Below are 25,163 nucleotides of genomic sequence, written 5' to 3' on the forward strand. Positions count from 1 at the left end.
CACCATTGTTGCTTAACTAATTCTAACAGGGAAGTCTGATACTTTTTTATGCTAAACTGGAATAAGAAAATAACACAACTTTCTTAAACTATTTGAAAGGATTAATTAGTACAAGGCACCTACAGCATTTCAAGACAGCTCTTACATCCATTTTTCATCCTATTTTCAGTTTGTCAATTAAACCGTTGCACACAACATCCAAGAAAACTACTATATGAGCCATGTTCTTTGAAATGCTTGACTCAGTATGCTAAACCTGCCATGAAAGGTAGAATTCAACCATGGGTGAAAATCTGGTTGTGCTTTTCCACAAGAATCAAACTAAAATAAGTGTACACTTAACATACAGAAGTCTACGAAATAATTATTCCATTTACTATTACAGAACTCATCCAAAGATGACTTTGAGCCTCAAATGACTGAGCCTTGCTTAATACTGTGCACAACTAATACGGAAAGGTCACTCTCATTTTTATTTTAGTAAACTAGAGGAGGGGGGTTGCCCCTTACGTTTTAAGAGGTTACCGCCCAGGTTTCTGCCTCTAGTGCAAAGACCCTTGTGCGGGCGCAGGTAAAATCGCATCCACCGATGATTTCCCATCGCGAAGCTTTGGTACACCCTGCCTGTGCGTTAGCGCAAGACACAACCCTAAAGAAGCCCAAAAGCACCATCTGAAAAAAATATCTGCAGGTTCTGAGGAAAGCGGCAACCAAGTACCGCCACCTGAACGGGCAGCGCCCCGCGCTCAGATCGCAGCGGGGGCCGCTCCGGGGCTCTGCGCAAAGCGCCTAACGGTGATGGCTGAGGCCCCAGCAGCCCCCCCGCAGCCCGGTGCCGGGCCAGGGGGGGCGCGCCCCCCCCCCCCCCCCAAAAAAAAAAAAAGAAGCAGCGGCCAGGCTGTCGGAGGCGGCCCGCCGGAGCCGAGGCGGGGGCGGAGGGCTCGCCGCGCCGCCACAGGCCGCCCCCCGACCCGCCCGGCACAAGTTGGCCAGAGAAACCTGTGGCTGCCCCCCGCCGCCGCCCTGACAGCCCCCGCGGCCGGGAGGGCGGCGAGGGGCGGTGGGCGCCACGGGAACTGGGGCCCCTTCGCCGCTGCGGCGGGGCGGGTGGGCTGGCGAGCCCCTCGGCGCTGCGAGGCGGGGAGGCGACCGGACATGGCGCCCGCCGGCCCCGGGACCCGAGGGACACCCCCCCCCCCCCCGCTCCCCGGGGAAAGGCCCAGGCGGCGGCCGCCGGTGGGGGGACGAGACACGTACTGACCTGTCCTCCGAGTCCATGCGGCTGAGGGGCTCCCCGTCCGAGGACATCTCCAGGCTGCCCCGCCGGCCCCCCGACGTGGCGCTGCAGCTGCTGCTGCCGCTGCTGCTGCCGCCGCCGCCGCCGGTGCCGTAGCCCTCGTCGCCACCGCTGGACACGCTGCTGGAGCTGCTTCCCCCGCCGCCGCCGCCGTCGCCGCGGCCCAGCCCGTCCTCCTGGCTGCCCCGGGGGCCCTTGGACTCCTCCTTGGCGTCGGCCTCGCTGCTGCCGCCGGGGCTCAGCGAGCGGGTCTCGTCGCTGCAGCAGCCGCTGCTTGTGCTGCTGCTCCCTACCAGGCTGCTCTCCTCCTCCTCGCCGCCCTCCTCCTCCTCCTCCTCTTCCTCCTCCTCCTCGTCCTCGTCCTCCCCGTCCCCGGCCTGGCTGGCGCTCTCCGGGCTCGGCTCCGACATGCTCTCCGCCTCGCCGTTCAGCAGCAGCAGCGACTCCGTCTCCACCGCGGCCGCCGCCGCCGAGGACGAAGGCGACGACGAGGATCCAGCCCCAGCCTCCTCCTCCTCGGCGGCCGCCGCCTCGCCGGGAAGCAGCCCCTCCGGCTCCGCCATGTCGCTGCGAGCGGCCGCCATGGCGCCTGCGAGTCGCTGCGAGCGGAGCGGAGCCGAGCGGGGCCGGGCGCGCGCGGCGGCGGCAACGGCGGGGGCGTGCGCGCGGCCCGTGCGCGCGGCCGCGCTCCCCCCCCCCCCCCCCCGCCGCGCGCGCTCCCTCCCCTTGCCCTTCTCACCCGCACAATCGCGCGGCGGCGCGAGCCGCAGAGAGGAGGGGCCCGGGCCGCCGCCGCACGCGCTACGGAACGCGCCCGAGGACAAAAATGTGGGAAGGGCGGAGGGGCGGCCGCCGGCGCGGGGTGCCAAGGGAGGCGGCGCGCGGGAGGGGCGTTAACGGTCGAGCGGGGCGGGGCGGCGGGGCCCTGGCTCGCGCCTAACGCCTCGCTTGAATCGCGCCATCGTCACTCGCCGCGCCCGGGGAAGCGTGTGCGGCGGGGAGCCCCGAGGAGGAGCCGGGAACGGCGAGGAAGGCTCACCCGGCTGGGGTCGCAGCCCCTGCCGCGCCCCGCCCCGCCCGGCAGAAACCCCGGTGGCGCGAGCGTCCCGCAGCCCCTCAGGCGCCTCCCGGCGGGTTCAGTCAGGAGCGGGATAGCCTGGGGCCGCAGGGGGGGCAGAGCCCGGGAGTCACCGCTGGGGAAGGCTTAGTGACATTTGTATCCCTGAGAGGAAAAGGGGACGACGACGACGAGTCGGTAGGAACTCCCCAGCTGGCTGGACTCGTAATAACTAAAACGAGGGAAACGGAATATAGAACTTACGAGAAAGGGAGAAGCGAGGCACCTCAGCAAAGAGACCTTACAGGGTGCAGGGCACGATGTGACATTACCCAGTGAGAACTGTCAAAAGACAATCTCAGCGGAGACACAAAGGGGACAGAAAAAGGTTCTCAGCGATACTCAGGAAAAGGAACGAAAAAGCCGTGGCACTACGCAGTGAGGAGGGAGAGCGCAAAGAGAACAAACTAAATGTGGCCTTAAGCCTCCATTTGCCATAAAGAGGCGTGTTGGCTACCGGGGAAAAGCAGTGTGACTAAAGGGGAATGCAAAGTATAGATTACTGCATTTAAATGAAAGTAAACCCAAAGCATTTAATGTACTAAAAGTGGGGAAATGAGTTGTTCGGGTTTTTTTTCCTCATGAGCCTAAATTTGGTTCTGGAGGCATGGGCTTAGTAAATCAAGTTCGGAATTGTCCAGTCTGAAAAAAACCCACTGCTATGTATATGTATAGGGGGAAAGTTGAGAGACAGCTGAACAGAACGTCGATCACATACAAGACTTCAGGGGAAATTTTGAAAATTAAAAGTCGTTTTAATATTAATGTAAAATGGGATAAAGTTTACAAAAAGTAAATCATGCCAGCCTAATGTGACAGGCTTTTTGACAAGAATCTTGTTCTACATGGACATCAAGAAAGCATTTGATAAATTGTTGTGTGGAAGTGATTAGCAAAAGTTTATAGGAAGGGGATTTGCCATAGAACAGGAGGGCGAGTAGAATCTGAACACAGAGATGAAATCAGGTAGTTTGACAAATTACTGCAGGGATGAAGAGAGTAACTGAAAGAATAAAATGCTATTCCACATGTATTTTATATGTCATATATACATCTGTCAGTCTTTACCCAACTCCTACAGAGCTTGCCACATTTAAAAAAAAGATGTGAAGCAATAGCAGTTTAGTTTAGAAACAAACTACAAAACACTGAACCACAACTCAGTCCAGAAAAACACTGTGCTTTCTGCACAATAGGAAGAACATCTCCAATTCAAGTTACAGCAGGTTTATTTGGCATAGCCACAGATATCCTAGATTCCAGAAGTTAACCACGTAGGATTAAAATCTGGAAAGGGTGCTTCTAAAACCTGCATAGGCATAGCTGGAGATGGCTCCCAGCCCATCAACAAATGCAGTTGTTAGCAGCAACACCAGCAACCCGTGGTACAGCAGCATCAAAACAGAATGCCACAGTGCTGAAACAGCAACACAACATTGGAGCAAAGGGACATGACATCGGATTAAGCTTTGAAAACAAACCAATAACACTGGGAACCTGCAGAGGAGTATAAGCGAACCTTGGAAACCAACAACATCAAAAAAGTGATGATAGTTCCCCAGATTTCTAGAAAACAGCCTCAGCTAGAAAGTGGAAATTGCAAGAATGCTTAAAAAAAAAAAAAAAAAAAAAAAAAAGAGAGAAAAGAAAAAAGACAAGGACAGCTGTAATGCTGTTTAAGCTGTATAATATATGTATTGCTCGTCTAGTAACCACCAAAATAGTCACCAGACCCTGAGCTTCTACATCCTCTTCTGCCTTCCCCCTTCTCTCCTGGTAACAATGTGCCTTGTACTTCATTCTTCACTCAGCAAGGTGTGGCACTCCCGGGTGGGTGTTGCTGCCACTAGTCTTACCGAAGAAGAAGCGTGAGGTTTCAAAAAATAGATGGCAGTAGCTGAAGTAATTCCTGTCTCTTCTACCCATTTATATCCTTATGGAATTCTCTGCTTTAGCAAGGGACAGATTCAGAGAGGGGTCAACTCATGAGAAACCAACAATGTATAAAGGACTTGGGTAAAAAGACATCTTTTTCCTGACCTAGGAATATAAGGGAAAAGGGGGAAAAGCTGAAAAGTTTATCTCAAAAACCTCCATGTACCCTAATGTAAATTGTCCAAATCCACTCCACTGTGTGTTCACAAGCCCACCAATGTACTTTTTTTTTTTTTTTTTTTTTATCCCCAGTCTCTGGGTTTCTCGAGGTCCTGTGTGCAGGCAAGGCTCCCGCTGTTTGTGTACTGAAAGCAAGCAGGGCCATTCAGACCTCCCACTTTCCTAATAGAACGGTAGAGACGCCAGCTCATTTGGTAATTTGTGTATTCAAAGAGGGTCAGGGAAGGAAACCTCAGGACAGGAATGAATAGGAAAGCCGGTGTGAACCTGCCTAATGCAAATCACTTAGCATTTAAGCAAGAGATCAGTACCAAAGGGGTCACTACAGCAGCAGGCAGTCATCAAAGCAATACTCCCTGATAACATCTTGGTGTCCTGCTCTCAGTTTTCTGAAACCACAACATTCTGCATCCAGGCTTGGTCCTTGAGTGCTGTAATATAGTGAAAGACTCACCAAGTGCAAGCAGCAATGATTAGTTGAGTCACTTGTTACTGAGCTTTGTACAAAAATACCCAGCTTGCCAAAGGTAAATCTCCTTTTTCTCCAATTTTTTTTTTGACTTTTCAAGCCTTTTGAAAAAGGAGATCTATCTGAGAACAGGTGACTCTAGAACTTGCAAAGGCATCTAAATCACTTGTATTTGAATGGTCTGATGAAAGCTCAAAGCAGGAGACAGGCTGTTAGGAAATCCTTTGGCAAAAAGAACTTACACATCCACTTAGGCTTTGAGGGTGGAGGTTACTCTCTTGTTCACACAAAGGGCTTCTGGAATGCTCAGTCTAGCTTGGTACTATCATGTTACAACAGGGATGATGTTTTAAAGCTGAGATATTTATGTTGAGGCATACTAATCTCTGGTACTTGGAAGACATTCTCAACAAAGTACAGAGTGAACAAGAAATGTCAGTAGATAAACTAGGAGAAGTTTGTTGACAAGCAAAGAATCCAAGCAGAACCATTCTTCAGCAGTGTGAGAACAAACCATGTTGGAGACACAGCAGAGCAGGGAGAAGAAATTAAGATGTTATTCTCTTACCTGAGGAACACCAGGGTGCAGGATGTTCACATTGACTGCAGCATCAATAATGAGCACACTCTAAAGAAGTAGTTTCTTCTTGAGTCACAACAATTTTGCTGTTTCGGGGTTTGGGTTTTTTTGAAGGACAATTAGATGAGATCATCAGAAGATTTTGTACATGTAAGGCAGGTTTTTTGAGGTTTTTTTTTCCTAATGTTGATCAGCATCATAATATGTAATAGTAGTAGGTACTATAATATGCAAGCAAAACACTGCCAAACGGTAAGAAATGCCTATATAGAGAGAAGAAAAATGTCATGGGCCCAAGATACAGGAAAAGTGACATCCTGTCTTGCATTTGCTAGGATAACAGGGGAAATTCTGTAAAACAAAACATTTGGTCACTGAACTCCCTTCTCCTGCTCCTGCCTCCGCATGCATGTCTTAAGCACTGCAGGAAATTCCTGCTGCCTGAACCTCATGACTCACCTTGCTCGCAATATTCTGCCTGCTCAGCAGCCTCTGGAAACGGCACCCTTCCCTTCTTTCTGCCCCACCCTCCCACATCCAAATTGAAGGGCTGGAGGAAGAGACAGCAGTCTCCCATTGCTCCAAGTAAGCATCCAGCTCTCAGTTCTCACCCAGCCCTTCAGACCCGACTGAAACTGCCTCATTCTGCAATTCTGACCCCACCCTCTCCTGCAGCACGCAGTTAATTCTCCCTTTAAACTCAGCTTCTACGCTGTTTTCTTTTTAAAGGTGCCTTTAATCTTTGCCCATACTGTTTGCTTAGAAACCATGACTATAGGAAACGTCAAGCCTTGCTTAGGTTGGGTCAGCCATAGGAAGGCTGCTGGAAATGCATGTTGGGCTGGAATCCTGCTCTCCCCACTGGGTGGTGAGCCCTTGCTGGGGCTGTATGCAAAACACTTTGCAGTGATATGAATTCTAGACGCTGCTCAGGTCCTTCTTCCCCCTCTTGCCTGCTCGTGGTTTGTTACAGCTCTCATGGTGACACACTGCCTCTTCTGTTGTGCCAGCACAGCTGTCTCTGAAATTCACTAGACCAAGGAACTGTTTTTAGTGGTAACTAGGAGGAAAAAAAAAAAAAAAAAGTCATTCTGCTGCTGTTAATTCATGAAACTTAAGAAAACTCCAGACAGCTCAGTTAAATGTAACTGTGCCCACTCTGGAGATAGAAAAAAAGGAATAGAAGAATTAAGAAATTATTAAGGTGACACAAAGAACCAGGAGTTAGTTCAGGAGTGGAAAACCCCATTCTGTCATTCTGGAGCTCCTCCAAAAGCACATCCTAACCTTCATTATATTTGCATTTGTATTATTCTAACAACGTGCAAGCCCAGCAGAGATGAGGGCATCTTTGCATTAAGCCGTCTATTAACACAAACAGTGAGAGGAAGCCTGTCTTCCATAGATGCTTTCATACAATTGAATCAGATATTTTGAAAGTGCATAAAACCTCTTCTCTAAAATGCACACTAATTGATGTTAAATTTGCTGTCAAATGATATTGAAGGGAAAACAAAGCTAAACAAGAAAGCATGAAGATCTCTTGTAAGTGAAAGATACATAAAGCTTTCAGTTCAAGGCACTGAAAGGCCTCATAATATGGTTCATTTATGTGCTTTACAGCTTGTTGCAAAAACTGAAAAATAGGCATAGAATTTCAAATAGATACTATTTAGCTATGATAAGCTATTGGTTATTATACGATACCACTGAGAATGAACTCGGAATTTGCTTCAAAAGCACAAGCTACTTCCCATTCTTTTGCATTGGTATACCTACCTGAATATTAATCCTGTCACTCCATGTCTCAAAATTTTTGTGAGTTCCAGGGACTTGCATAAATATATGCTAAAAATATGTTGTGCTTTTCTTTGAAAATATTCAGAAAGTTTTCCAAGTGCCATATTGGAAAATTTAAATAGCTGATGCAATACATTGTATATACAGGTGAAACAATAATATATGCAGTACTATACAAACAAATAGAGCATCTTTTCTCTGTCATGAATATTGTCAATATTTACATATTATGATTTAAAAAAATTATAAGTGACATTTTCTTTTCCTCCCAAAGTATCCTATACCTCCTTGTGTGTATTTTTTACTTGGCAGAGTCTGCTCTTTTTCAGTAAAAGGCAGCCAAAATTCTTAGGTCCCAGAAGAATCAACATTCTTAAAGAGTGCAATTTAGATTAGTTTTAACCAGAGATAATTAGCATATTTGTTTCCAGATTAAAGAGTCTTAACATGCTGTTAATTTGGGGAATGCTGTTTTCCACATTCTTATACAGAACAGAGCTGGATTCCAGCTGTAAATGAAGGTATGCACCTGACCACAGATACAAGGTTGGTACCAGTATGGCCATTTATTTTCTGCAGGTCAGTTACTACAGAGCTTTACAATAAAACCAGGGGGATGTCATCCCAATGCAGGGGGCAATTCTGCACAAGCACACTAGGCAGTAAATCCCAGCAGTTTTTTTCTAAAAGGGTAGATCTTAAGTCAAGAGCAGAGTCTTTCTTTGCACACATGGAGGTTCTTTTCAAAACCATAAAAGTAATCAAGATCTTGCATGTTGCAAAACTGGTGTGTAACCATTACAACCAAACAGAAATGCATAATGAATTGAATGCTAATTAAATACAAATCACAGCTTGGATGGAGTACAAGTTTACAGCAGCTTTTCCATGTTCTTCTAGGATTACTTTAAAACTCCCCTTATTCAATTTGCGGTTGTAACTAGAATATGGGTTTTTCATAGAACAGTCTTTTTTTTAATATTTCATAGAATGTAAAAGAAAATTTCCTTGAAGAAATGTAGTTATAAAGTTTGTGCTTTTTTCCCCACCCTTCTTTTCATTCTTGGAAGACTTTCTTGTCTTTCAAAGATCAAGTTCTTGTGAACACATGTCCTTCCAACCACGGTTCTCAGCTTCTCAGAACATGCTGTGGTGGCCCAGCAAGGGGCCCTGAAGATAGTTAAGGGAGTGGAACATGTCAGATGAGCAGAGAGTGGGAGAGCTGGGACTGTTCAGCCTGGCAAAGTGAAGGCTTAGGGGTATAAGGTGTATAAATGTCTGGGGGGGAGGGGGGGGAGCAAAGAAGATCGAGCCAGACTCTTCTCAGTGGTATCTGGTGGAGGGCAAGAGGCAATGGCCATGGACTGAAATACAGAAAATTCTATTTAACATAACAAAAACCTTTTTCACAGTAAGGTCTGTCAAACAGTGGAAGACTTTGCCCAGAGAGGTTGTGGCATCACCATTCCTGAAGATATTAAAACACATCTGGACATGGTTCTGAGCAGCCTGTTCTAGCTGACAGTGCTTTGAGCAGAGGGGTTGGTCTTGACAGTCTCCAGGAGTGCCTTCCAACCTCAGCTATTTTGTGATTCTGCAAAGTTGAGATATTCTTCCCACATTACACAAAGACACAGGCATTGCCAAATCTGCAAAAACAGTAAACATTTTTCTGAGCTCCCAGATATAACCATATACCCTGGCTTTGCTCCAGCTCCACATGGGGATAAAAAACATGTTCACATCAGTCATGTCTTGCACCGTGATTTCAAAAAATGGGAAGGGAACCCTGGTCAGGAGCCACAGAAGCTGAGCTGAGCTGCATGAATAGGACCAAGCAGTGAGTCCCTGCAGGCAGGTTTAGATGCAGCCTGAAAGACTAATGACTACATTCAGAAATCCCATGGTAGTGTGTATGACAAATCTAGGGTCCTGCTAAATCCTGTAAGATTAAAAGTGATAAGCAACTAAGATTACATATTTTCCAAGATCTTTCCAGATGTTGACATGATAGAGTGTTAAGGGAGAGAGGCTATTATCCTTAAGAGAGGCATTTATCACACAGTCTGGTCAGCCTTGGGCAAGATACTGCCATGGAGAAGGTATCACATTCCAGACTTCCCAAAACCTTAGCAGCTGGACAATTTCTCTTCTCTCCCCATTGCTCTGCTTAGGTTACAATAAAAATTCAGGTCATGAAATGTTTATCAAACAGCTAGAGTTATACAGAATTAGTGTATTTATATAGAAATTATTATTTGGTAGGCTTAAGCACAAGCAAACAGCTAAATTTCAGAAAAGTTCAGGTTTGCATCCATTATCCTTTCCATTATTATGGTATCCACTGAACAGCAGAAGCCATATTCAGAGTAATGAAAACTAATAATTACAAAAACAGTAGGATGACTTTATTGTCATTTGTCACTAACAAATATTTATTACAGATATTGTATTTGCCTGATGAGCTATTAAAACATTTCCAATTCATAGCTCTTCAAACCTTTTCTATAAAATCAAGGATCTATCGTGTTCATGGAAAATAAGCGGAGTCCACAGAAGTACAGCATCCGTCCCTGTTCTCAATCAATCAATCAAATCTGAGAGAGAGAGGGAGATTGATGAGAACAACCTACTTTTCTGTGCATGGCATTCACTGAATGTGAAAAGGGGTTTCAGAGGACCGAGAAAGTAGCTGTTGTCATGACAGCACTGGGAAGCCCAGGGACTGAAAAGATCTTCATCAGCTCACTGCAGCAATTCTGTGCCAAAGGAACTGCACTGCCTGTCTGCATACTGACAACAGAGCCAGGGGAATGCCTGCCTGTCAAATCTCCCTGGTTTTGCTCTGCAAACTTCCCCACTCTGAAGCTGGAATATAGTTGCAAACTCGCAGAAATGGAACTCTCCTGCTCCCCTCCTCCCTCTTCAATACCCACACACACCTTCTATTCATGTATCCGGTGTGACAGGGGGAGCACCCAGCCTTGTGTACTCCCTTTTGCCCCACCCTGGCAACAGAAACATAGAACGCAGCAGTAATCTGTAGAAAACCTATGTAGAAAGCACATTCTGCAATCCAACTCCATTGATGTAACAACTGCCACTCCTGTTACCTCATGTTATGGGCCAGTGTGTCTGTATGCGGTGATGTTTGCATGGCAGCTTTGGGGCAAGAGGTTGAGAATGTTTCTGTGCTTGGGGTCGTACTCTGGACAGCCGTGGGATCTTGGCAACTCTGGCCATTCCATTCCCAGTAAATGCACTGTCTTTCATGCTGCAGTTAGGCAATGTGCCATCCAGGCCAACTGCCCCACTGTAAACACCACAAGCACCAGTTTTGAGTGACCTGTGAGTCCATTTCTTTCAGTGAAGCTTTTATTTTACCAAAATAACTGAAATGTTTGGTGCATGGCTGAGATCCTCATAATGTAAACAAAGAAGGAGAAAATAAGGTCTTAACTATGCACATGTTGATTGAGTTCCAACAGTGTTTCTTTGAAGCACTGGGAAATAAACATTTGAAAACTTGCATTATGTTCCTGCTGATTATCACTAATGGAAAGGAAAGATTGAGTGCTTTACACCCAAACTCGCAACAGCCACCTTTATTGCAAATTAAATGGTGAGAGATGTGTGCTCTCAAATGCTCTGTAAGCCTTGTCGGAAACTTTGGCCTTGCAGGTATTGATCGCAAAATTCCCATTGACCTCAATGGGGCCAGGATGTCAAAACCAGCCCAAGAGCTGGGATTGTGATGAGTTTTGAGGAGCTCGTAGCAAATCCTGATATTGTTGGCCTATAGAAGCCGGCTGCTAGGAGGTGGGGACTTGGCACGTATCACACAGGAGAGTCTAAGTTGCACCGTGACCCTTCCATAATTCAGAATTTAAGTAGTTCAGAGGGTCCCTCGAATACATTGCAGAACTGAGAGACCTAAATCTTAAATTAGCTTAATGCCCCAATGACATGCCCTACAGACATGCTGCATGTCTTCTAATAAGCAAACCAGCAATTCCCCTCTTCTGAAGTCTTCCCAGCCCAGTTGCTCACAGCCTCTCCAAAGCAACGGACTGTATAGGAGCAGGTAAACTATTTTTTCACTTTATTATGCAGCAGTTTAACCATGGTTAGGATGTGCATAATAAAGTCTCTTTCCCAGGATTGCTCAGAGGTATAGTTGTCTGTCTTTGAAGTCTTCAGGTGAAAGCTGTTATATATACACATGGAGTATTCTCAGTAGAGATGGGTCTAGTTTTTAATCACATAAGGCTTTTGATTTTACTCAGTCTTTTAAAATGTCTTTTTTTCAGTGAAGATGAACATTTATTATGTGCTTAATGATTTTTGCCTAGTGACACATTTAAACTGTATTCAAGAAACAAATACTGTCTAGTACTTTTCCTAGGCAGTTCAGTGCCCCAAAACGACATACTATACTACTTAAAATATCATAGGAAAATGTGGCACTATAAATTCTTAGCAAGCTGTTGCTATAGAAGTCTACTATCAGGACAAATGGCAGCAGTTTGGCTTTATATTACATTTAACTAGATATTTTATCAGAACCATCATCTTTATGGTTGAATTTCTAGCTGGTTTGGGTAACGTGAAGTATTTGTTTCATCTTGGTGAAAAGTGGATCCAGCTATTTAAAGCTTAGAAAACATAGGAAACATTTTTATTGTAACACTTTGGAGCAAGGTGAAAAAGATCTAATTTTAAATGTGCGTCTTACAACAATTCATGCCTACATGTCTTCACGTAAAACTGTGGACTTTAAAGGTGAGAAAAATATTTGATTTAGGTTGCGCTAGTGCATGAGGTACAACAAAGCAGCACATATTATAGAAATGTAATTCAGGCACTGAAAAGTGTTAAGGTGTCAGCCTGCAGAGAGCGATGACCTACTTCTGCTTGTTTCTTCCAAGAAAAATCCTTGCCACCACTTGAGGCCATGGTTTCTGTGCTCCCTGCTACCCTGAGGATCTGATCTTACACACCTGTCCCTCAGCCACCTTCACTTCCCAGTTTCACAACCACAAGTTCCATGTAAAGAGGTAGCAAAGCATTCAGCTTAAGATGAGGCTTTACAGAAAAAAACCCAAAAACATTCCCCCCCCTTGATTATTTTCACATTAATTAATGCTGGACCAGTGGCTGTGAACCACTTGTTTTTCAGTTTTGTTACACTAGCATACATTTTGAAGATCTTTTTTTGTGCCAATACAGTCAGATTTTGGGGCTTGATTACACTAGGTGATCTCAGTCCATCACCTGCAGTGTCTGTGGTAACTTCCTTTGGCAGATTGCATATATATTCATTTCCATTACATGCAACATACTATCATCAGCTGACGCTCTATAGTAAAATATGTATGTACAGTACACCTCAACAACCCCGTTTCTATCATGCGTAACAAAGTACAACAAAATAAACGCTGGTTTAAAAGCTATACAAATACTAAAACATGAAATTTGAGAGTTACTCTCCTCCTCCCTTATCTAGTTACAGAATTTCTAAGCAACATGCTGAATTTCCTCTGAGATGTAGTAACCACAAGAGATCAGACTCTCACACAGATTCTCTCTTGTATCATGTTTGTAGTATAAGCATGTTTAACTTTTAATTAGACAAGCTGTCCACTCGAAGCCAAAAGGGCTGTTCCCATCTGGGCTTAGGTCTGCTATGTGAACTTGAACTCTGTTGCCCTGCTTGTATGCAACTCCAGATTAGGCCAAGCACATACCTTCTCTGTTTTGCAATATTTTTTTTCCTGTAGTTCCTATTTAATATGATTGCCCAATTTTTATCATTAGCCATTGCTGTGCATGATTAAGCAGCAATTCCATGACACTTAAGTCACTTTGTCTTTATGGTTGGTAAAGCAACCCTGATTTAGGGGCAAAGGAAGGCTCTGAGATGTGGCTATAACCTTGCAAAGAAACCTGCTTATGCAGAGTCACATCAAGAACTTCTTTCATTTAGGTTAAAAGGATCTAGTCCTTAATATTTGAAAATACGCAATAAACATACAACACTGGATCATTGAGTGTGAAGGTTAATAAAAACACGCCTAGCATTAACATTAAAAAGGCTCTAATTTTTTCCTCACAGGTAATTACTTCACACAATGAAATAATCTCCTTTCTTATCCTGGAAACACATGCATAAAACAGCTCAGATAACATCATTTACATATAGGCTGCTGCATCCGCATGTTAATGTCTGGCAGTGAAAAGTTCAGACAAGTTTGTAATCCCCGATTTCCTGCACGTGCTCAGCACCCAGATTCCCAGAAAGTCAGAAGAGAATGGGATACTAAATATTACTAAGATGACAGGTCAGCTGCAGTCTGTGCCACATCTGGACGGCTCAGAAGGTACGTGGATTCCCAGACCACAAGATCTTTTGACAGTTCTGGACATTTTAACATCAGGGTGTTGGTTTTGGTTTTTTTTTTTTTTTCCAAAAGTGTTGGTATTTTTATATCACCATTTCTTTTGTCAGTCACTTATGTTTATGGTGGTCATTCTAAGCCTATTCTGCTGCCTCCACTTGCTTTGTCAGCGTTACTATATTGCTTGGTATTGGAACCAATCTGAATTCCCACTTAAAGCCCTACCATGTCACCCATCAGCCATCATTTGCTTTCATCCCTTAAAACTACTATAAAATGGCAAGCACACCAGGAGGACAAAAGCACAGGCAGAGGAAAAAGGAGGAAAGCTAAAGTGGAAAAGTGGCAGCAGCAGCTGCAGCAGCCTAACTTTGCTCTTTTGGGGTGCTTCCGGCTAAGTACTTGAACTTGGCCTGACAATGTACGCGCCCCTCATCTTCTGCTTCCCCTGTTAACACAACTTACCTTCCCTGCGCGAATACTGGAAGCAAGCTTAGATTGGCTGCTTTTGCATCAAGGCCAACAGGTAATAACACTGTTTTTACAGCACAAGCCAGCGAGTCTGTGCCTACTGACAGCTGCAGGAAAAAGGGAGGGCTGTGGGAGGGAAAGCCTCCTGTTGCAGTAATACTGATCTAGCAGCACTTTACAAAACAAATCCAGCTTGCTGGGCACCCTTAAAATCAGCAGCTCCTCAGCAGTTGTTGGAAGAGGCCATCCAGTCAACTGAACAGAAATCCCGTTTGCTGCATTCAAAGAGGCAGTTACAGCATCGCAGGATTTGGGAATTGCCTAGAAAGTCTGGAGTGCTTAGGCTTTAACTGGCATTCACTCCTGTATACGGTCATACTCCTAATAATTTAGAGCCATTAGCTGTAAAGAGATCTTGGACTTCACAGACTGCCTATGATTAATTGCCTGAAAATGTTCTAAAAGTTAGGGATTCTGTTCAAAGGTGAAATAACTGAAGTGCTGTAGCCTGGAACCAGACAGACAGGGAAAGATGTATGGTAATTCATGCAGAGCATTTCTCTGAAACAGGCATCGCTCAAAGCAAGGCTTTAGACTCCTGTCTTTTACAAACATGCCCTAACTGTGCTCCTTGGAGTCCACAAGATTTTAATGAGGCAAAAATGATCAAAATGTCATGAACTCTGTTCTTCCTTGTCCTAAATTCTGGATAATGGAAAGCAAGAGGAGTTTAGCTAGGTTATGTTTAGCTGATCACATAGAATGGAATATGTTTAAGATCATGAAATAAAAGTTCTAAAATAAAATGCTGTGACTTCAGAGTACTTATGCCCCCCATATTCCAAAGAATCAGATTATATAAGCAAATACGGTTTTCCCAGCCCAGTGTTGTAAATCCTTTTAGTATTAACCGATTCTTCACTAACACAGACTCCTAAATGGTTGAGAGGCTGGCGCTTCAACTAGGAACTGCTAATTTGTAAACAGTGATCAGAATCTCACACATTATCCAGGCACTTTGTCTTTATTAAAAATATTTATTATTTGTAGGCACAATATACTAGAAACAGTAATTACAAAATATAGGTATGTTGCCATAGGCTAAGAAAACAGCCAGAATTGTTATTCAAAGGTGCTTTAGCTCAAACAATCCCAGGTTTCCAGGGAATCTCCTAGCTCACAAAAGGACACCTTCAGCTAATCCTCACTCATACACAAGTTGGCTTCTGTGCAATACCAGCCCTTGCATGTGTAAACTCTCTAAGAGTCTCCAGGCAGCCAGAAATCAAACACAAAATAGCAGTGTTAGTCACAAACATCAGAAAACATTAATCAGAAAATTCAGTTGTCTTTTCTCTGTCTAGATACGACTATTTCAGTGTATAAAAAGAATAAATACAATAGCCACTAATAGCTGTTTTCAAGACTGGTGGATAAGCTATTAAAAAAATAAAAATCATTCATCTTTAAAGCTGAAACATCTGAAACAGCCTCCACATTCTTGCTGACTTGGGATTTTATCAAGAAAGTTGCACAATACAGAGCAGTTGACTACATGTGTAATCAGTGTCAAGACTCAGCAGAAATTCATATTGTGAAGGGGTGATTTTTCTGAGTTGAAAGTTGCTGAATTTTGCTACTTTTTTTTCCAATCACTTTGAAATGTGCTCGTCAATTAATGACAATTTCCTCAAATTCTTATGTATTTGTTTGTACCTAGTAATTATTTGATTTTTAGCAATGTGACTAGTACTTTGAAAAAAATCTGTTTTTCTTCTAAATATAATTATTGCTGAAAATAAGAGAGATCCACATGCAAGTTATTTCAAAACATTGGGTTCCTCACATAATATGCTTTGAGCTTGATCTTTCAAGATGCTAAGCACCTGCAGGTTTTAGTGAATTCAAGCAATTAACTGGTGGCCTGGATTCAGCTGATGTAGGGACAGACAGCTGTTGTACGGATAAAGCACTTTTTCTCCATACAAGGAACACAGAATATTTGACGCGTCAGGCTGGAGTGGATTTAAAGCTGGAGAAGAGAGTCCTGGACTGTGCCAGTCACTTCACTGAAGTGAAGATCAGGAAAACTACCAGATGACAACATATGAGGATCAGGTATTTTTCTGAAAGTTTTCATTGACCACATCTCTAGGCCATAAGTAAATCTTGCTGCTTCTACTTACAAAGTTAAACCTGCAGAGTCTGCTTTTTTTTAATTTTTTTTTTTAACAGTACTCATTTTACCTTCAAAGGAGGAAGAGGGTGTTTCCATTTTTAGTCTGAAATTCTTTGAAGTAGTCCTGTTCCATAGAACAGGGATCTGGATAGAATTTAACAAAAAATTAATTCCTTATTTTAGGTTTGGTTTCAGCAATAAAGAAGTAAATGAGATCACATCTGGTTTTGTCCTGATAGACTCTACAGCAGTCCACTGGAAACATCACCATTTGCTTACAGCTTTTTCTTTTATTCCAAACAGAACCTAACCCAGCCTAAGTAAGTGTTCTTAAACACATCCAAAGCAAGACTGCCACATGAGCCAATTAGCAACCAGTGATGTCACTTCGCTACACTTAGCTACAACTGAGAATTGCTTGCAGTTTCACAACACCTAGGTAATATTTAGATAGACCTCAAAAACATTTTCTTTGCCATATGACAGAATAAAGAAACATCACAAAAAATACCAAAAACTTCATTCCATGAGTAACATTTGAATACTGACATCTGGAACAGCTGGGTAACAAGTTGTGCATGTCAAGTTCAGAAAGCAGCTGCTTTTAGCCTTCATTTCGGGCCAGACGTTTGCTTTCAGCCACCAGTATATTCCATTTTATTTTGTAGCAGCTTCTTCAGTGTTCCCATATGGACAAGCTAAACAGCTCCAAGGATATAACAGCAAGTATATATAATGTTCTTTAGAAGAAATAAAGGCCAGATGTTGCTTTGTTATCTTCACACGCATCCTTAGAAAAGTTAAATTGTTTCAGATATATTATTAATACCAGGTACAGGCAATTTGTTCAATGGCCATTTAAATGTCAACTTTCCAAAGGATGGAAAATAATGTTTTAACTGAGGATTCAAACTGAAAAAAGATTAAACTACCCTAGAATAACTTAAGAAGTATAGCAAAATCTAGGACCACAGGGACAAAAAAAGTTTTGTGCAGAAAATACATGATGACTCACTTCTGAGATCTGAATGAGTATTACTTATGGCTTGTTTTATTAGAAAAGAAAAACACTTCACCTTATTGTTACAATATAATGAAAAGTTTGGGCTAAGAGTTATCCAACACCACCACTGATTAAAGATCTTCCACTTTCCTGCTTTACTCAACCAGGACAGGACAGAACTTAAGCCACCAGTCCAAGTACTAGAGGATTTAGTAGATCTATTACTAACAGTATAATTAATCCATTAACGTTTTTCATGTATGTATGCCTGGTTACTATATCTAGTGGATACAACAGGGTGGGTAAGGATTCTTTCCCAGACTGTCCAATTAAAGTGATTTAGATAGAAATGAGCTGTTTAAAATTATTCTGATTTCCTGAAAATAGACCTTATTAGATTAACTTTATAACAGATATATTTATGAGAAAATATTAACTGAAGTCTACTTTTCCCCCCTTAGTAATAATATAAACAAGGTTTGGTTTTCAACTGCCCGGTGAGGTCTTTCTCTTTCGAACCAGTCCACAACATACAAAAACTGCCAAGACACCAACTATAACTTTTTGAGTAATGTCACTTTATTAAGGGACTTAAAAGATTCATATTCTCTAGTAGTCTTGGAACAATGCAAATGGTGAACAAAAGACAAAAATAGATGTAATTGGTTCTGAAAAGCATGAACATCTGTAGAGAATGTGTTGCATTATTCCTAAGGACTCTTGCTTTTGAAAAAAGCACGTTCCATATATACAAGTGTCAGTGCAATAGCCAATAAAGCAATCAGAAATATAAAAATATCCTAGATACAAACTTAAAATAGATGTCTGAAGGCTGACTATCAGTGTTCTGATATTTCTGTACCTCAGGAGTATGATCACTGGGATAAGTTATTCTGATGAGGTAAGAGACAGTAGATGCTCTGTGATAACACAAAGCCATTCATTTTTTCCATAAGACACAAAAAAATAGAGCACCCAGTGAAACTGCAAGTCTTTGCTGCAAGTGCCCATAGGAAGTGAAATTATAGCCTATGAGCATTACTACATTCCTGCATCATTTACATTTGCTGTGTTTGCCAACAGTTACACCAGCAAAAACTCGCCAATTCTCCCACCTGCCCTCCCCCAGCTTCACTATAAACTGCATGTACTTCGCAGATACACCAGACTGACACTGCTTTAAACACAGACAAGATCTATAAATGTCCAAAAACCACTTAGTCATTCTTTTCTTTATAGGTTGCAATTCTTTTTCTGGCAGCAAGGACAGAAAGAGATTGCAAAGCTTGACAGCTGAACAGCTCTCTCCAGAAGGGTTAGGGAGAGAACAGGGTGTGTTCTATTTGCTTTGCCCCAGGTGTTCCAACGATGCCACAGAACTTAAACCTCAGTTGTTGAGCAATAAATAATAATGAAAAAAATCACATTCCTTTTCTTTGCTCTACATTTTGAATAGAATGATGCTCTGGTTTGGGGCTACTGTTCCAAAAAAAAGGCGTCTGTTTCATCAAACTTTCAGCTGGATGCTGTCTGCCTGCATCATGCTGCATCATCTTCAGCTATCTCTTTCACTGTGACCCTCCAAGCTCTGCTGCTAAATTCTGCTTCCTGTTTCTTCACTTTTCAAATGGCAAAATGACAGGCAGGCAGGCAGCGTACTCTGTGTCTTTGTGGCAAAGACCACAGGAAGAACTGGCAGCAGAGGTTGGAGGGGCAGAGGAGTACAATGAACACAAACTCCTACTTAGGGGGCAATGATAAAGAGTTAATTTCAAACTGTGTATCAATCTCAGGTCTCCTCTATGGAAAAGTACAATGAATTATATAGTCCCCAGTACAGCGATATTAACTTGAACAGGATATGATTTCTATGATAAAAAAGCACAACAGGAGCTGGCAGTTGTCTTCTTATGAAACTTGCCCTACCACTTATGGCATGCACATGCACTGAAGCACACAGCAGTTGCCTGAATCTTTAAAAGATTTCTTAGTTTTATATACTAGATTCAAAAGCTTTCCCTTAAATCTTTTGATTTTTCATCATTTTCTAAACCCCTCTTGTCTCAGGCAAATTCAGACAGCTGTGTGAGATGGAAAAGCGAAGCTAGTAACATCTGTAGTATGATGACACTCGACAAATTATTTCAGGTTTTCTTTCAGTTTCTGGAAGATGGTTTGCAGATATCAAAGCCTCAAGGAATCATCATGTGTCTCTCCTTAACCCCACTGAATGTGGCATTCAACATTTGAAAATATTGAATTACTACTCACCACACCCCATTAGTAAGACAGGCTATTACCTCTCAAGTAAACAGGCAGGGAACAGACACACAGAATGACTAAGTGATTATTCCAACATCATGATACAAGTCTGGGAGAGTCACGAGCTGAACCTGTATTTCTTGCGTCTCAGTCTCAGGTTGTCTTTTTGTTCTGTGTTGCAGCCTTATTCCTTCCTGTAGAGGAAGACTGGAATCTCTTAAAAGAGTCTGTCACTGCTACTCTGGTTGACAGGTGATGTCGCCAATGAGATAAGACTTGTTGCATTTCCCACATCAGAATGTGGAACACAGTGTGACATCTGTTTGCTGGAAGAAGTACTAACCATACAAGTCCTTAAGAACATCAACATTTATTTAATATGATATAAAAGAAATGGGATATGAACATTCGTAGTTGAACAATAATAGGTGGCTTCTTATACTTACATCGTATGTGCTCATTGTATAATATATACACAATGAACATAATTACATTTGTACACAAACTAAGTACTGGATTGAAAACCTGCTTATTGCTGTACACACCCTAACCCAATGAATGAGAAGCCCAGTACCTCAAAATACCTACGCTCCATTTTATTTAAGAAAAAGTAACCACTAACATTAATGTATAAGTTGACAGAAGTGGCAGTAACTGCTGACATTGCAACCTGACCAAGAAATAATTACAGCAGAAACAGGACATATTTTACTAAGCAATAATAAAAATGGCACATTTTAAATATATCTATATTATATATATATAAAAATTTTACAAATAAAATGTTAAAACAATAAGTTGTAATGTTTTAAAAGTGTAAAACAAGGTTTAGTGGCAATACGTAAAACTGAGTTATGCATCTAAAAGAAGCAAAAAAGTAAACTTCTACGATCCATAATTAAAAGAACACTAAATTCTGGGGAAAATCAAATAAAGTTCTGACTGTAGGCTGCACATTAAAAAAAGCCTTTATTTTATGTGCACAGAAATCATAGCAGCAAGCTGGTATCAGGAGAACAATCTGAAGGTTGTTGAGTGTACATGTGGGCCATTTAAAGCTCTCTTGGAATAAACATTTTCCAGGAAGTGATAAAATGATGCTCTGTGGCCAAAAGCATCAAAACTATGAATTTCATAGATTTAAAATATACTGTACAATATCTTCTCATATTTTCATAGGTCAGCTCCATACATCTCAGGCATGAATTGTTTCAATAGAAGCCATTAGTGCTGAAAGACAGATATACATTAAGTTACTCTATTTTAGCAACAACAGAATATTGTATAAAGCAGTTCCTGGGATGGAGCACAGCAAGAAATTTCTGACCTCATGCTAGCAGTAGTTATCAATGGTGTAGAACATAACAAAATATCTTAGAAATCAGCTGTTTCCAAAATCAGTTTTCCTGATGAATAATACTGCTGTCGATACTTCAACAGCAAGAAGCAAAAGTGAGCTTCTCTCAAATTTACACAACTTTGTATGAAAGTCTGTTTATTCGGAGAGTTTTATCTTGTTATACATGGCTATCTCCAAACGTTCTTTATATAAAACCAGTAATAATAACAAAGACCCTAATTGCTCTTGCAAACAACAGGCACAATTTGAAGAGGAATGCAGTATTACTCAGTTGCTACCCTGTCATGGCATCCTAGCTGTAAGGTGTTCTGAAGTTCAAGTGGTCCACCCAGAGCCTGCTGTATTTTGGAAACTGCTGAAAGGACTTCTATAAATAGCTTTTAACAGTTCATTAGTAAAAACATTTCTGAGCTTTGAAACCAGGTGCTGTATAAAATTTCATTATCTCTCCATTACTCAGTGTAAATGTAAGGCTTAAAACATAATGTTAGTGGTACAGATCCAGATTTGTCTCTGCAAAGCAAAAGCCATGACAAAGAAAGTAGCTTTGTATTCATGGGGTGAATTTCCTCAGCCCTACAATATCCTGTGCCACCAACTTCCTATACCAAATTCCCCTGGCATCGTGCCAAGAGTATCATTTTACTAATTGACCATAAAAGCCAAATATAGGTATTACCTCATTATTCTTTGAAATCTACCATACATTTTCCAGATGCTGCCTGAAAAATTTGGTTGCGTATGAACAGGGCTGATCCCACAGCTCTGAAGTTCCCTCTGCCGCATAGCATTTCTGGCATCTGAGCTCTTGCACGTTAAAAGACCTATCTTTCAGCAAAGCGCAAAGCACTGGAATACAGCCCCAAAAGGTACGAGGCCGTAAATACTGCAGGCAAGCAGACTATGTATGCTTCACACATCTCCTGTGTATACTAGGGCCAGCTCATGGCATGAATTTGTTTTGGAGCTCCTAGGAAACAACCAACAGAGACATCAGGAACAGCAAAGAAGTGCGGAATGTATATGTGCAGAGTTCAATGCTTTTTCCAACACAATTCAAATACTAAACAGCCAAAATGGATATATTTTAACTTCTGGAATCTTTTCTTCATTATAGCGAGGCATGTGTAAGCAGAGCGTCAGTTCTACACATGCCACCCCAGATGCACCGTTTCGTCACAAGCAATTAAAGCCTATTTGCAGAATTGTACTTAACACAGAAATGGTACAGCTGCAGTACTACCTATGAGGATACACCACACTGTGGGATGTCAAGGACTGGGCATTAAGTTACAAAGCAGATCGCTATAGGAATGCTTCACTTTTTCTAGTCTCATATTTAGCATAAATCCTTAAAAAAAAAAAAAAAAAAGAATTTGCTGATCTGATCATTTGAGCTGATGACAAGAGCTGAAAGCAACTTGGTGTCATTGGTGATAAATTTCTACTGAAGCTGTAAGTTGCTTCCCCTTTCAAAACAGGCATGCTATGGCTACGGACAGAACTCAGCAGCACAGTTTCAGTTTCACTACTGACCTGAAACTGAGTTGATAGGGTAATGTTTGTCCTAATTTAAAAAGGAAGATGCATGATAAATGCATATGTATTTATACAATGAAACTGAAAAGCATTAACGCAAATGAGTATTTCCAGGAAAACTGAATAGTTCCACTTATCTTTTTTAAATAGTTCTGTAATAAAACTTTTCAATAAAAGTACAGAAGTCCAAGCAAAATCTAATCATGACAGACCACAACCATCAGGAAACCAGCAACACAAGCGGCAGTACTGAACGTGAAGAGGACATTTTCCACTCTCTCAAAAGCAGAAAAAGATATATATATATATTTTTTTTTAAGAATACAAATAATATATTGCCCATAGCTCATACAAGAAAGGTGTCTATGATGAATACTAAGTCTAATTTTGCTAAGATAAAAGCTTGGCAATGGAGATTGGGACAGTGAATGACAAAATGCATTTTCAGATCTCCTCATGCTAAATGACTGCGAACATCTTGATATTAATTTTTTCATAAGTTACATTGGCAATGGCATTTAATATTACCATTGCAGCAAAGCTCATTTTTTTAGTAGAAAGCTTATTTAAACAGGTACTTCCTGACAACAAAGAGATGTGGATTGATTTAATTGCTGGTAAAGTGCTGAAGCATTCACATTGGTATCCTATTAATTTCTTTAAACACTTGTATAAACAAATATGCTTACTTATAATTCCATTTCCATTCATTAAGTAGGTAGGAACTTCTAAATATAGCTTAACTCATGCTTTCTAACTTGATTCCTAGAAAAATAAAATAAATCACCTGCTATGACAAGGGAAGAGAAGCTGTGTAGGGCTATCGCTATAGAAAGAAAAAAGTTTTGTAATTGTTACATTTCTTCCACCTTCACTTTTTCCATTCCTGTGTGTCATGCCTCAGTTATCTACGTCTTAAGCCATAAACTCTTCAGGGCATTAGACCATTCCCTCCTATGAATCACTAAGAGATGTAGCTCTAGTTGCTATTACCAAGACTGAGGCATCAAGATTCATGTGCACCTGAAGACTGATGCTGTATCTTAACTGGGTGTCTGTTTTCTAACAGCTTAGGTCTCTCATGTAATTCAAAGGGCTATTATCTTGCCAGTTGTGGAGAATGTGCTTGATAAGCCAATTAGTTCTTTCTCTTTGTACTTGGGTAGAGAGTACATTACTTGCAAGTAAATCTATACATGTATTCATTTTGTTTTCTGATTAGTTGATATTCAACACTGCAGGTAACTTTGTCTTGCCAAGTATTGTCTACAGATGTTTCTCAGAAAAATAAGTAGACTACATATACTTAGAAAAATAGGAACATGGCAGGAGGGGTGGGAAAAAAAGACGTACTTCTCTGTAACTATACACACATGAAATGTGATCCTTCTGTGAGCTGTGTCTGTGTAGATGGAGCTGGTGACAATGACGATTCTGGTGAAGAAGGCAAACTTTTCACTGCGAGTCATACAGCAAGATAAATAAAAATACAAGTTACAGAATGCATGATTTCAAGCCATAATAAATATAAGCAGAACCAAATGAAAGTTACACAAGTGAAGACTTAAAATCTGATCAGCACAATAAGCACAACTTCAAGGGACACCATAGCTGTTCTCAGGAAAGATCATTACTCAGGCCTATAAGTGATTAGTAGAACACCAAAGGAACGAACAAAGGACACATGAATGCTGATGTGTTATTTATGTTGCAAAGAGGGTGTGTGTGTGTGAAGTCAAATTTAACTAGTTGTGATACTTCCAGACCCACCTTTATCCCAGTTCAGATTAACTAAGCATTTTTTATTCTGCTAAGTGCTATAAAATGTATTTACAAGTTCTGGTTTTGATTATCAAGTCACAGAAAGGATTGCTGACTGCACTACAAAGGTCCAGGTCACCTTTTATATCCATAAATTGAACCCTTTGGCTTAACCATTCCCATCACCAAATAACCTAAAAACATCTTAAATTCTATCTTCTTCCTTCATCCTCCCCTACGCACTCCCCTCTTTTTCTCTTTGCAAACAATTTTGCTTTATTCCAGCCTCGTCTTCTTGCAGAGTAGTACCCCACCCGTCATTCTACCAGTCAGCTAGTGTTTTCTGCTTTTTTGTACTCCTGAAAACATGACCAAACTGGGCTCTTTTACTTGCTAGTTCAAATTCTGCTAGATATATTGGAAACTCTCGAAGATTCCTCTATCTTGGGCATACCATTATTAATACCATATTAATGGGGTCATCCATTATAAAGGAGGTGAAGGTAAATAATCTACACACAATCAGAATTGAGATGCCGTTCTACAAGATGAATAGGAAAGGATTTGCTCCAACTAACAACTATAGTATGACTCAATTTCTGGCAACAGTTTATTTAATTCCCTGAATTAAACAAAACCATAAAATCTATATTAAAGCCTCAGAAAAATGGAATTTCTGTAGTCGTCCACTGGGAAAATATTCTCCTCTATGTGATAAAACCATACACTTGACATCTAGACTAGCTCAGCACTTTACATTCATAAGCGTTTCAGAGCATCAAAAGACAATCAAAATGAAATAAAGTTTTACA

At 41.7% G+C, this 25,163-nt stretch overlaps 2 protein-coding genes across 27 annotated transcripts in view; both read right to left on the minus strand.

Moving 5' to 3' along the window:
* Positions 1-17,835, minus strand: part of AEBP2 (AE binding protein 2) — a 67,642-nt gene extending 49,807 nt beyond the window's left edge. Inside the window, exon 1 of one of the 3 annotated variants that reach the window (XM_080391786.1) lies at positions 1,262-17,835. In XM_080391786.1, the coding sequence (XP_080247912.1) occupies positions 1,262-1,881 (620 nt within the window). In that variant the 5' untranslated portion in view covers positions 1,882-17,835. The remainder of the gene's footprint in view (positions 1-1,261) is intronic. The other 2 variants (XM_080391784.1, XM_080391785.1) reach the window with 2 other exon arrangements.
* Positions 17,836-17,986: 151 nt separating this feature from the next.
* PLEKHA5 (pleckstrin homology domain containing A5) overlaps positions 17,987-25,163 on the minus strand; it is a 169,263-nt gene continuing 162,086 nt past the window's right edge. For 15 of the 24 annotated variants that reach the window (XM_080391768.1, XM_080391767.1, XM_080391762.1 and 12 more), the window contains 2 exons: positions 23,964-24,048; positions 17,987-20,921 (listed from right to left, as the gene is read on the minus strand). In XM_080391768.1, the coding sequence (XP_080247894.1) occupies positions 20,903-20,921; positions 23,964-24,048 (104 nt within the window). In that variant the 3' untranslated portion in view covers positions 17,987-20,902. Of the gene's footprint in view, positions 20,922-23,943; positions 24,049-25,163 lie in introns of all 24 variants that reach the window. The other 9 variants (XM_080391775.1, XM_080391773.1, XM_080391770.1 and 6 more) reach the window with 1 other exon arrangement.

This window comes from Falco punctatus, assembly GCF_963210335.1.
Source record: "Falco punctatus genome assembly, chromosome: 6".
Classification (NCBI taxonomy): Eukaryota; Metazoa; Chordata; class Aves; order Falconiformes; family Falconidae; genus Falco; species Falco punctatus.